Raw genomic sequence first — 10653 nt, forward strand, 5'->3', positions numbered from 1 at the left:
GCGTCTCTTAGGCTTTTCTGTGTGTGTCCCTGCTCACCCCCAGGACTAGCTTCCTAGGTAAGCCTCAAGATGCCAGGAGGACAGAGGTGCTATCTCCAGGCGTGCCATCCCAGCCTCCTGGCCAGCCACTGCCAACCTGGAGCATCCTAGACTCTCTACCCCTCCTCCCCGTCTCCCTCACACCCATTGAATCCTGTATGTCCATCTTTGCACACGTGTCTGCCCTCTTCCTGACGCCGCACTGCAGTCCAGGTCATCTCTTCACTACCCTCCCCCGCCCCCAGCATGGTCCACCAGCTTCCGGGCGGGCGGCCTGCCCCACTCCAAGTCCCGCTCGCCAAGCTCCAGATCTCTGTGGAGTCCAGGCTTTCACCAAGTCACTACCCTAATCAAAATCTTCACACCCGCCCCACACTCACAGCTCAGAGACAGGGCTTTCAAACACTCCTTAGAACCATTTCTTAAAGTGAAGCCTTACGGGGGAGCTGATATATGAAAAATGTGGAGCTCTGGCTGAAATGGGGTACGGGGCCAGGAGACTCCCCCACTGAGCCAGCACCCCACTATGGGAAACTCTCTAAGCCACCTGTGGGGCTTCACTAGAGCTTTTGTCGTTTGCAGATCTGTTATATTGTAAATCAGGAGACGCCTTAATCAATAAGCCAAATTTATTTGGAGTCCTTTTCATTGCGCTAGTGCTAGCGGGCCCAGAGGAAATCTTGCTTCTCAAATTCTGGGGGCCCAATATGGTGGAAGTCTTCCTTATTTATACTTTTTTCAGCTCTTTGTCTTCCAAATTTGGAATGAGACTTCCAGGCCTTCTGAGAAAAAGTCCTATGTGCTGGGACAGGGTGTGAGACCGTATCTCAAGGCCTGGCCTGGTGCCAGCACTGACAGCTTTGTCTGGGGCAGAGTTTATGGCCTCTCTGGAATGGGGAGTATCTTATTTTCCCTGTTATTTAAGCAAACAAACGTTTACAGAAGCCAGACTAGCAGGGTTAAAATTTAAACGGCAGTTTTTACCCACGATGGAGGTTACTTTGCTTCAGATCCTATCAAACTGGCTAAAGGTTTTTCAAGTGATACTGCCAAAGGCCGCTCGCCCTTCCTGCTAATAGGAAGTGTGAATTGCTAATGCCTTGGTGGAAAGTAATATAGCAATAGCTACTTAAATTAAATATGTATATGTCCTTCATCCAAGCAGTTTCACCCCTGGGATTCTGTACTAATGAAATAAAAGCATCAGTCCTTAAGAATGTGAATACTAGGTGTACTGGTTAATAATGCGGATTTTTTTCACTAGATGGAGTTACACATATGTTGATTGAATATATATATATATATATATATATATATACATATATATATGATTTGATATGTATGCAATTTTGTTGTGTTGACAACAGCTTCAAAACTCCAGATGTCAAATTTTCTGAAGGTGTTAATATCATAGATATTTTTACGCTTAAAAATGTCGAATTTCATACCAAAAAAAGAGCATTTGCGGGAAGTTTTAATTCATTACTTTATTTTGAAGAAAAGTGCTATCGATGGACATTACTTTGAATAAAGCATTTTTGATGTTTCTCTTGAAATTATCGTGTTTTCTTTGGATTACAAAATCCGAATTATTAACCGATTAACAGTTAATCCTCATTTTTAACCGGTTAGTAGTTAATCCACACTATTAACCGGTTAATAATTAATCTGCATTATTAGGGTTAATAATTCAGATTTTGTAATCAAAGAAAACACGATAATTTCAAGAGAAACATCAAAAGTGCTTTATTCAAAGTAATGTCCATCACTAGCTACACATTTCCCCCATCTTTCAGGTAATTTGTGGATACCGTCCCAATAGAACTGTTCTTGTTTTGAGGCAGACCATTCAGAGACCCAATTTTCCACTTCTTCGAATGTTTTGAAGCGCTGCTCAGAAAGTGCGTGTGCCATCGATTGGAACAAGTGGTAATCTGAAGGAGCAATACAACAAAATAGCATACATATCAAATCGCATATATATCAGCGTAGTGTAACTCCATCTATTGAAAAAATCCGCATTATTACCTGTGCTTCCTCTCACCCATCCACACCCCCTCCAAAATACCCTTAAATATAACCTCAAAGCCAACAAAAGATTTGCTATTTATTTGAGGGGTTGATTTATTGTTTAAATTCATGCTCCTGTCCCCCCTCAGTGCTGTGGATGTGCCTGGTTCTTGGTTTAGCAGGACTGTGCACACTTGTTGATTCTCTTCAAACTCTTGGCTGGCTCACCCAGCAGATCTGTGAAAATGAAGAGGTGGCGGCCTTCCCTGAGCCCTCCCCTCAGCAGTGGGTCCTTGCCCACAGAAACAACCCCTCCTCCCTCTTTGTCCGAAGGCCTTCTTGGCTCTGCAAGCAGGATGGGGAGGGACAGGATGCAGATTTTATTTGTCTTTGCAAACCGCCTTCCTTCATGGACTTGTTCATCGGAGGTGTGTCTTGCATGCAGTGGAGTTGCTTCATTTGGGGGTCGGTTGCTAGAAGCCAAAAGATCCCCCTGCTGACATTTCCTGGGCGTCCACGCCCTGTCCTCCTCTTCACAGGAAAGTCTTCCTCATGGCCAGGGTTGTGGTGCCACCAGCTTTGGCCTCTCCTCAGGGGTTCAAGAAAACGAACCCCAACTCTCCCCACAGTGTCCTGCTTTCTGCCCACACGAGGGCGCTCGCTCCACGCCCCAAATAACCGGCCACTGCAGGCCAGGAGGTACTTTTCCAAAGGCAGTTGAATGGAGCCAAGGCGTGGCCATGGCTGGGCAGACCAGGAGCTCAGGCCCAGGGTCCCTTCCTGTTGTCCAACCTTGCAAGTTTCTACTCCCTGGGGGCAGAGACAACCTGAGAGGGAGGGGCTACAAAAGGTGATGCTTCCAGCCTTCTCAGGACTGTCCACTCACCCCCACCCCATGGAGGAAAAAGACCCACTTCCACAAAGTTGGGCCCCCAGGAAAGTGGGGAGGTGGGTAAGAGGGGCCTGGAGGGGACAGAACTGGGACAAACGCTCCACTGCCCCGAGACACAGTTTACCCCTCTGCCCCCCACCTCCACCCCCTGCCTGAAAACACTCATGCAAACAATGGACTCGATTAGTCATCCTCCCTGCTGGGGCTCAGAGTCTTGGCTCCAAGGAATAACTGGGGTGGTTCCTTCTGCTGAGGCTGCAGGGATGGGCAGGGCTCAATATTGACAGAAAGGCTTGAAGCTGTCGTTTGCCCAGCCCCAGGGACCCCCACCCCGATGGGGGGCGGGTGAGTACTCCATGATTCATGTGTTCGTGCAGCTGCCAGCTCCTCAGACCACCCAACACACAGAGCCCTGTCTCTGAACGCGGGGACAGACTCCTAGCTTATGCCTCCCACCTGAGACCAGGGCATGGGCAGCTGCCGTGAATTTAGCTTCCTCAGTGGTCTCAGACAGAACACCTCTGGGCCAGGCCAGATGTACCCCCTCAGCCCCCACTTCACTGCGGTGAGAAAGTGGACTTGGACTTGCCCCAGCCCAGGGCCCTCCTGGCTCTTCCCCTCTCACCACACCCAGAGCAAAACACGTCTTTAAGAACCCCCCTCGGGACCCATCACAGCCTGACTCAAGCACCATTTCCATTCCCAAGCACATGCCAGAACTCTCTCTACTGGGGACCGCTTGAGCCCTTTCTTAAGAGGAGAGAAGCTGGGAGACTTCGGAGCACAGCTGCATAAAAACAAAGCAAGTTTTCCTTTTGAACTTGTCACAAATTCCACCTCGTAAAAAATATTAAATGTTGCCTTACTCTGCGGAGAAAAAAAAAAAAAAGATGGCTTCCTCCAGAGGGGGCATCTTTTCTAATTCACATAAAGGCACCTGATGAGCCAGCAGCAGCCTTGCAGAGCTGGGTCCATCTATGGAGCTTCCCACCAAGTCCCCTGGCTGGTGAGTCACTGAGTCACTCCCAGAAGTGACTGGACAAACCCTTAGCCAGCTGTTACAGCTGTCACAGCACCAAGCAGAGGAGGAAAGAGAAATCATTGGGAAGCCAGGACACAGGAGCCGGTTTCACACACACACACACACACACACACACCCCTCCACTTGCCTGATTTATTTATTTTTAATATATTTTTATTGATTTCAGAGAGGAAGGGGGAGGGAAAGAGACATAGAAACATCAAAGGTGAGAGAATCATTGATTGATTGATTGCCTCCTGCATGCCCCACACTAGGGATCAGGTCCAAAACCCAGGCCTATGCCCCACGGGGAATCCAACCATGACCTCCTGTTCATAGGTCAATGGGCCACACCAGCCAGGCCCGATTTATTTTTAACCACTGATACCCTCATGGTAGAACATAGCCAAGCCCCCAGGAAAGTGACATATTCCTGGAAGCTCACCACCTGGTCCTCGTTCTGGGCCAGGTCGGCCCTCAGTGTTCCAGTTTCAGACTTCTGCAGCTTCTAACATGTTAGAATGAGGAATCCAGTCTCTGTGGTTATGAGAACCTGGGCTCTCTCCCTTCCCCCTCCTAGTCATCCCTCACTCATATGAGTGGCTCACGGGGCGGGGAGGGGTGGGGTGCTTACTCGTCACCAAAGATATGAGTCCACCTTGGGTTCACTTGGCTTTACCCTACCGGGCTCACTCAGCTTTTCATGCCTCCTTTCCTGGGGCTGTTCTGGGTGGGGGGCGGGGCGGCTGGCAGGAAGATGGGGGATCCAGGGGAGACCCCTGCTCCGTTTGCCTGCCGTGTAACACAGGGGGAAGGAGGTGCGTAGCCAGCGCAGTGTGTGCGTACACGTGTAGGGGAAAGAGGGTTGGAAAAGGGTGCCCCCAGAGGGTGTTCGGACTCAAACCTAGATGAAGGGGGCGGGGTGTGGGGGAGTAGCCAGTGGTCCATGGGATGCAATTTGAAGGACTTCTACAACACCTATCTGCCAGCAAAACTACATTCCTACCACCCCCCAACTCCCCTCCCCCGCCGACCTGGAATCCCACCTGGAGTTTCCGGGAATGAGCCCGGCCTGTGAGCATCATTAGTGATTTACCTCCACTGGAAGGTGATGATTGAGGTGGGGCTGGCTGCCACCGAGGGGGGCATGGAGGAGGGAGAAGGGTGCTGCCCAGTTTGCCCTTAGTATCAGTGTTATCAGGGTGGCCTCCTGTGAGCTGGTGACCAGTCAGACTGGCTTGTCCGGCACTGCCCTCAGGAGCCACACCCCAGCCACCCGGGCCCTCACTCCCAAAGCACTTTCCCCCCTTAGCTTCCTCTGCCTCTTAGCAGCATCGGGTGGAAGGTGAGCAAAAGCCTGGCCCCACCCCTCACCCCCCACTTCCCACAAGGGCACCACTAAGCCCTGATACAAGCTAAGTCCCATCCACGGTGAAGAAGACCAGGGCGTGGAGTGGGAGCCAGGACCCTACCATCTGGAGGCTCTCCACCCACTCACGGAGGAGCTCTGCCTGCCCTGCCCCACCCCCAGCCACGGGGGACAAAACACTCAAAACCAGCCCCCGGGCACCTGCAATGGCAAATCTTTATTTCCTCTGCTGGACGGGACAGCTGACGCGGGTGCATCGGGGAGGGAGGGAGAGAGGGCACAGGGCGCCGTGAGAGGCGCTGCGGAGGCTGGGCGGGGCTGAGCCGTCACTTGCGGTCCTCCAGGAAGAAGTCGTTATAGGCCATGCACAGTGTGGTCAGGAACACCGAGTACTCCTTGAAGTCGATCTCCTGGTCGCTGTTTTTGTCGAGGCTCTTCATCAGGTCATCAATGCTGCTCTCCTGCATCTTCTTGGGGGGCCCAGGGAGAGGGACCGGTCAGCACCCCTCTCGCCCTGCGCCCCCCCACCCCACCGCACGGTGCCTCCCATCCCCTGGGAAGGTGGCCCCAGGAGGATCCCCTGCTGCATCAGCCACACTCTGAGCATCTCAAACCCCGGTCTTTCTCCCCCCTCCCACCGCCCCCCCAGCACGGGGCCTGGCACCAAGCAGGGGTGTGGGGACCTGAATCCTGAACTTAATACAATAGGAAGGCAAGGCCGGCCTCCCTTCCCCTCACCACTTTCCACTGTCCAAACAAATAATAATCTAGATTTTACACAACACCCGGTAGTAACACTGGGGGACAGTGTGGCAGGGAGCACGACCCTCGTCTCTGACTGGGGGAGAGCTGAGGATTGACCCAGAATCCTCATCTCTGTGTTGGAGCTGAGAAGCCACGGTGCCCTTCCCCTGCTGGGACAACGTGCGGGACAGCTGTGTGGGGACGACTGCCTGGCGCCCAGTATAATCTCTGTCTGATCCCCTGCCTGCCCGCCCAGCTCCAGCAAAAGAAGGGGAACCGCACCCTCCGGTGGTACAGGAAGAACACAGACATCCTGCCCTCCCCTCTCCTCTGCCCGCAGCCCCAGCTTTTCCGCGGGAACAGGACACCGGGACATGCACAGAAGGAAACAGCCTCTCCGTGATGCAATCCTTGTCCCCAGCCTGGGCTCCTGTTATAGCCAGGCCCTCCCCAGGGCCTGAGTCCTCCGGTAATGAGCCCCTGCTGGACCGGTGGCCCCTCCTCCACCCTCATTAGCTCCAGGATGCAGAGAAACGGGCAGGAAGGCCAGAGAGCAGGCCTGTGACACCCTCATCTGCTTCAGTCCCCTGCCCAGAGGGGCACACTCAGGGGAGCTTCTCTCTGAGAAGGCCCGCCGGGGGTCAGGATGGGACAGGAGATGCACCCAGGCTGAATTTTAAAGGAAAAGGGGAGAGTGAGACCCAGGCCTGGGATGCCAGCTCAGCCTCTCACGAACTGGGTATTCCTAGAGCCTCGGTTTTTATTTCTTTTACTGTAAAATAATATTATAACTACCTCATAGGCCTGCCCCTCCACCAGTCACCTCCCTTCCACCATCTGTGTCTGGAAAGAATCAGTTCTGTCTTGTTCACAAACTAAGAGAATGAGCCTTTCGGTTCCTATGTCAGCACCAGCTGAGAGCTCTGCCTGTGGGGGCTCTGCCCTTGAGCTGTGCACAGCCCACCTAGACCCCTGGACCCCCCCCTCCCCCGCATTCCTAATGATGCCCCACATAGGCTCTGCCACAGCTATGTGGGCCTGGCCTCAACATCAAAGGCTCCTTGATTTTATTCTCTAAACCCTCACACAAACTTCCTTCTTACCAGTGAAGCCTGACTCAGCACAGAGGTCTAGAGTTCTGTTGGCCCAAGATGTCCACCCTCTTCCTTGGTCTCCGTCCCTTGTGGCCATCCTGCTCCTGGCTGAGGCTAGAATACCCTGAGCCTAGGTGTGTGTCCCCTCACTCTGGGTCTGTAGAGGCAGGTGGGTCTCCCCCCTCCACTGGGACCCCCTGATAGTAATATCAGTGCTTCCTCTTTTCCCCCTCCCCTCCTACAGTAGCCACTGGGAGCACTTGAACTTTGGGGAGGAGGGGAAGGGACAGCCACCTACCTCACCAAGACACAGCTCCTTCTTGATCAGCTCCTTCAGTTCCCTCCGACTCAGGGTCAGTTTGCTGCCCTCTCTCCCTGAATATTTGTGGAAAGTGCTGACCATAGTGGTCAGGGCCTTCTCAAGAGGGGTCTCCATGATGGTGTGCAACTCTGGAGACGGAAGAGAGGAGGCAGGTCACAAGCCAGACCTTCTGCTGCCCCCTATCAGAAGCCCAGTTCCCAGACCCCTCCCTCAAGGACCAGAGACTGGAATCCATGAGGAGACCAAAATCCACCAACAGGTGGACCCAAATGTGTCAAGACAGGTTCTAGTGAGACCCAAAGCTCACTTGGAACAGCCAAGTGGGGAGAGTGACCAGCCCCCAAAGGAGACTGCACACTGACCTGCTTGGGGGATGTTGAAAAGGGGTTCTAGAGGCAGAGGGATGACAAGGTGACCTCCCCAGATGAAATGGTGAGAGATGATGGAGCAGATAAGGGGTCAGGATTTTCTCCCTGCCCCATCCAGCCTGAGCGTTCATTTTCAGAGATAATCCTCACCCAGTTCCCCTCCTTTGCCTGCCTGCCTGAATCTCCGGATATTGGGAAGGGTCCCGTTATGGGAGTGGGGAACCGGACAATGAGAGAGTCCAGGGGTTGGAGGGGGCTGGGGCTGGAACTGGGCGACAGGCCTCAACAGGAAATGGAACAGAGGTGATGAGACTTGTCCAGCCGGTCTCCAGCCTCCGGCCCAGTGACTGCACATGCAGACTGACCACAAGGCAGTGAGGGGGATGGGCTTATTAAAATCTCCAGGATCGCCAGCAGGTGTGGCTCAGTTATTGAGCATCAAACTATGAACCAGGAGGTCATGGTTCAATTCTGGTCGGGCACATGTCCGGGTTGCAGGCTGGGTCCCCAGTGTGGGGCGTGCAGGAGGCAGCCTATGGATGACTCTCTCTCTCATCGTTGATGTTTCTATCTCTCCCTCTCCCTTCCTCTCTGAAACCAATAAAAATATTTTTTTAAAATAAATAATAAAATATCCAGGATCATTCTGAGAGCTAGGTCCAGAGGTTGCATTGGATGGGGCCCTCTCAGCCACCAGCACAGTGGCATCCACCCAAGGAAAGGGGCAGCTGGAGTTCCTGTGACTCAGCCTTGAAAACCACTTCCCCTTGCAAGAGGAAAGAGGCAACACCCAAGGAACGCGGAGGCTGCAGGTGAATCTGTGCAGAGTACAGAGCAAGCAGGAAGAAGCTGCTGGCTCTCACCTTCAGTCCAAAACCACCCAGCGATTCTTGAACTGGGCCTGTCGGTCACCTCCCACCTCCCCAAAACCTCAGCTTCTGCCCACCTCCAGGAGACTCGGCCAGGACGGCAGTGGAGACAAGGGCCTCTGGCAAGGGCAGCAACATCCTACCCGGTTCCATCCCCACCTCCACCCCCAGAGCCTCTTCTCAGGAAATGCTGAAAGCTGCCCTGAACACATGCCCACTCATTGGGCCTGGCCTTCCTTGGTGAAGGTCACCACGGCTTCTCACTCTCTGGCCTTATTGCCTCACCACATAGATGACCAGGGAGATCAGAAGGAAGGACTCACCGAGGACGCAGCAATCCAGAAAGCTCACACGGCAGAAGCAGGCTCCCTCCCACTGCTGTCTGCCTTTATTCCCTCTCTCCAACCCCCAGGAAATCAGGGGAGGGACAGGGCCAATGAGAAGGGGCCAGGGACATGAGGAGACCCAGGTCAGAGCCTCCGGGGACAGGCCTGGGAGAAATTCCCTCTGCCAATCTCACCTTCCTATTTCCAAACAGAGGGGACGCGACAGGCTCACTGAGCCCACGGTGGCATGCACATCTTCAGCCCCAGAAACTTGGTTTTCCCAACCAAAACCCAGAATTCTAGTGGGTCAACAGGGCAGAAGAAAAGCCAGGCTGTCCTAGAAAGAAGACCCAAAAGGTGTGGGCTAAACACAGGGTATCTCCCAAGCCCAGGCCACTGTCCACTTGGGCCCTCCCACCCCCACCAAGAGCATATGGACATGGGAACTAGTGGAGGAAGATGTTTCTTGCCAAAGGCATGATCCAGGTCCTTAGCTACTATGGAGTCTAAGGTTTTTAAAGGGCTTTCAAATGAATGTTTTCTTCTAACCTTCACTCAATTTCATAGGGAAAGAATTGTCAGAGACTCTTGGAATAGACTGAGAATCAGGATTGAGAGGGGACCCAGGGAAGGGGAGGGCCTGGTGATCAGGCAGAGGTTTCAATGGTGGGGAGCAGGTTCCAGGTGCAATAATGAATCGGGTAGGGGGTCAGGGAGAGTTGCCTTAATATTCTACCATCAACAATCCAAGTCTGAGAACAGAACCAAGTTAGGGGCTTAGCACCTATAGCTGATGCAGCCCCACCCTAACTTGCCTGGCTCCTCCCTGCTGGCCCCACTCCACCCCCACCCCACCCCCACCCCTAGCTGGCAAGGCTAGAGAGGCAGTAGGGACTGGTTGCCTAGCAACAGGAGTTTCTGAAGTGGAGAGTGAAGCAGAAGGAGGTTGGAGAGGCAGGCACCCCCCAGGATGATGGGCAGACTTGGGCAGGGCAGAGGGCAGAGAGAGAAGGAGGAAGAGGCAAATTTTTTTGTGGACCAAAGTTCTACCAAAGTCTCTATAGTCACACTCTGAGGGAATATCTGAGTCATCTACCCCATTCTTCTGAAACTTGAGAGAAAAACACAATGTGCTGAGAAGAAAAGGGGAAAGCTTGAAAGATCAAGAGACCAAACCCTCCCTGCTTCTGGACCTGCCCTCTACTCAGCTGTTTCTTTCTTCTTTTTCTTTTTTTTTTTTAACTCAGCTGTTTCTTAAAGGTCCCCATCCCACCCAGGTGTGACCTGGAAAGCTAAACTCAGTCCCACCCACTGGAGGCTGTAGCCACAGGCCTTTACCCTAAGGAAAAGCAACACCATGCTTGATATTGTAAACCTCAATTTTATTTATCAGATCATATGTCTGGAATTTTGTCTTCAAAATTATGGTCATTTCCCCCTGTCTCCCTTGCTCCCACTCCAGCCACTGTCCTCCACACATCCCTTCTGAAGTCCTTTGTCCTCCTCTGAAGGAACATGATTCCCACTAATAACGGATCTCATGTTATTAGGGGCTGAAGATGTGCATGCCACCGTGGGCTCAGTGAGCCTGTCACGTCC

General features: G+C 52.9%; 1 protein-coding gene across 3 annotated transcripts; it reads right to left on the bottom strand.

The window, feature by feature from the left end:
• Positions 1-5540: 5540 nt before the first annotated feature.
• Positions 5541-9330, bottom strand: S100A5 (S100 calcium binding protein A5). Of its 3 annotated transcripts, none has more exons than XM_070396555.1 (3): positions 9249-9330; positions 7468-7619; positions 5541-5801 (listed from the first exon to the last, which is right to left on the bottom strand). In XM_070396555.1, exons 2-3 carry the CDS (start codon positions 7603-7605, stop codon positions 5658-5660), a joined length of 282 nt encoding a protein of 93 aa, XP_070252656.1. In that variant the 5' UTR covers positions 7606-7619; positions 9249-9330; the 3' UTR covers positions 5541-5657. The 3 variants fall into 3 exon arrangements, with proteins under 3 accessions (XP_070252656.1, XP_070252657.1, XP_070252655.1); XM_070396556.1 differs by lacking the exon at positions 9249-9330 and adding an exon at positions 9052-9161 and having other exon boundaries at positions 5541-5798; XM_070396554.1 differs by lacking the exon at positions 9249-9330 and adding an exon at positions 9052-9160.
• Between the last annotated feature and the right edge of the window lie 1323 nt (positions 9331-10653).

The sequence above is a fragment of the Myotis yumanensis genome, unplaced genomic scaffold (assembly GCF_028538775.1).
Source record: "Myotis yumanensis isolate MYYU_CA2020_CCGP unplaced genomic scaffold, mMyoYum1.0.hap1 SCAF_17, whole genome shotgun sequence".
NCBI lineage: Eukaryota > Metazoa > Chordata > Mammalia > Chiroptera > Vespertilionidae > Myotis > Myotis yumanensis.

Coding starts and splice junctions, on each gene's coding strand:
- S100A5 (XM_070396555.1), bottom strand. CDS start 7,605: ATGGAGACCCCTCTTGAGAAGGCCCTGACCACTATGGTCAGCACTTTC. Junction 5,802..7,467: donor AGGAGCTGTGTCTTGGTGAG/GTAGGTGGCTGT, acceptor GGGCCCCCCAAG/AAGATGCAGGAGAGCAGCAT.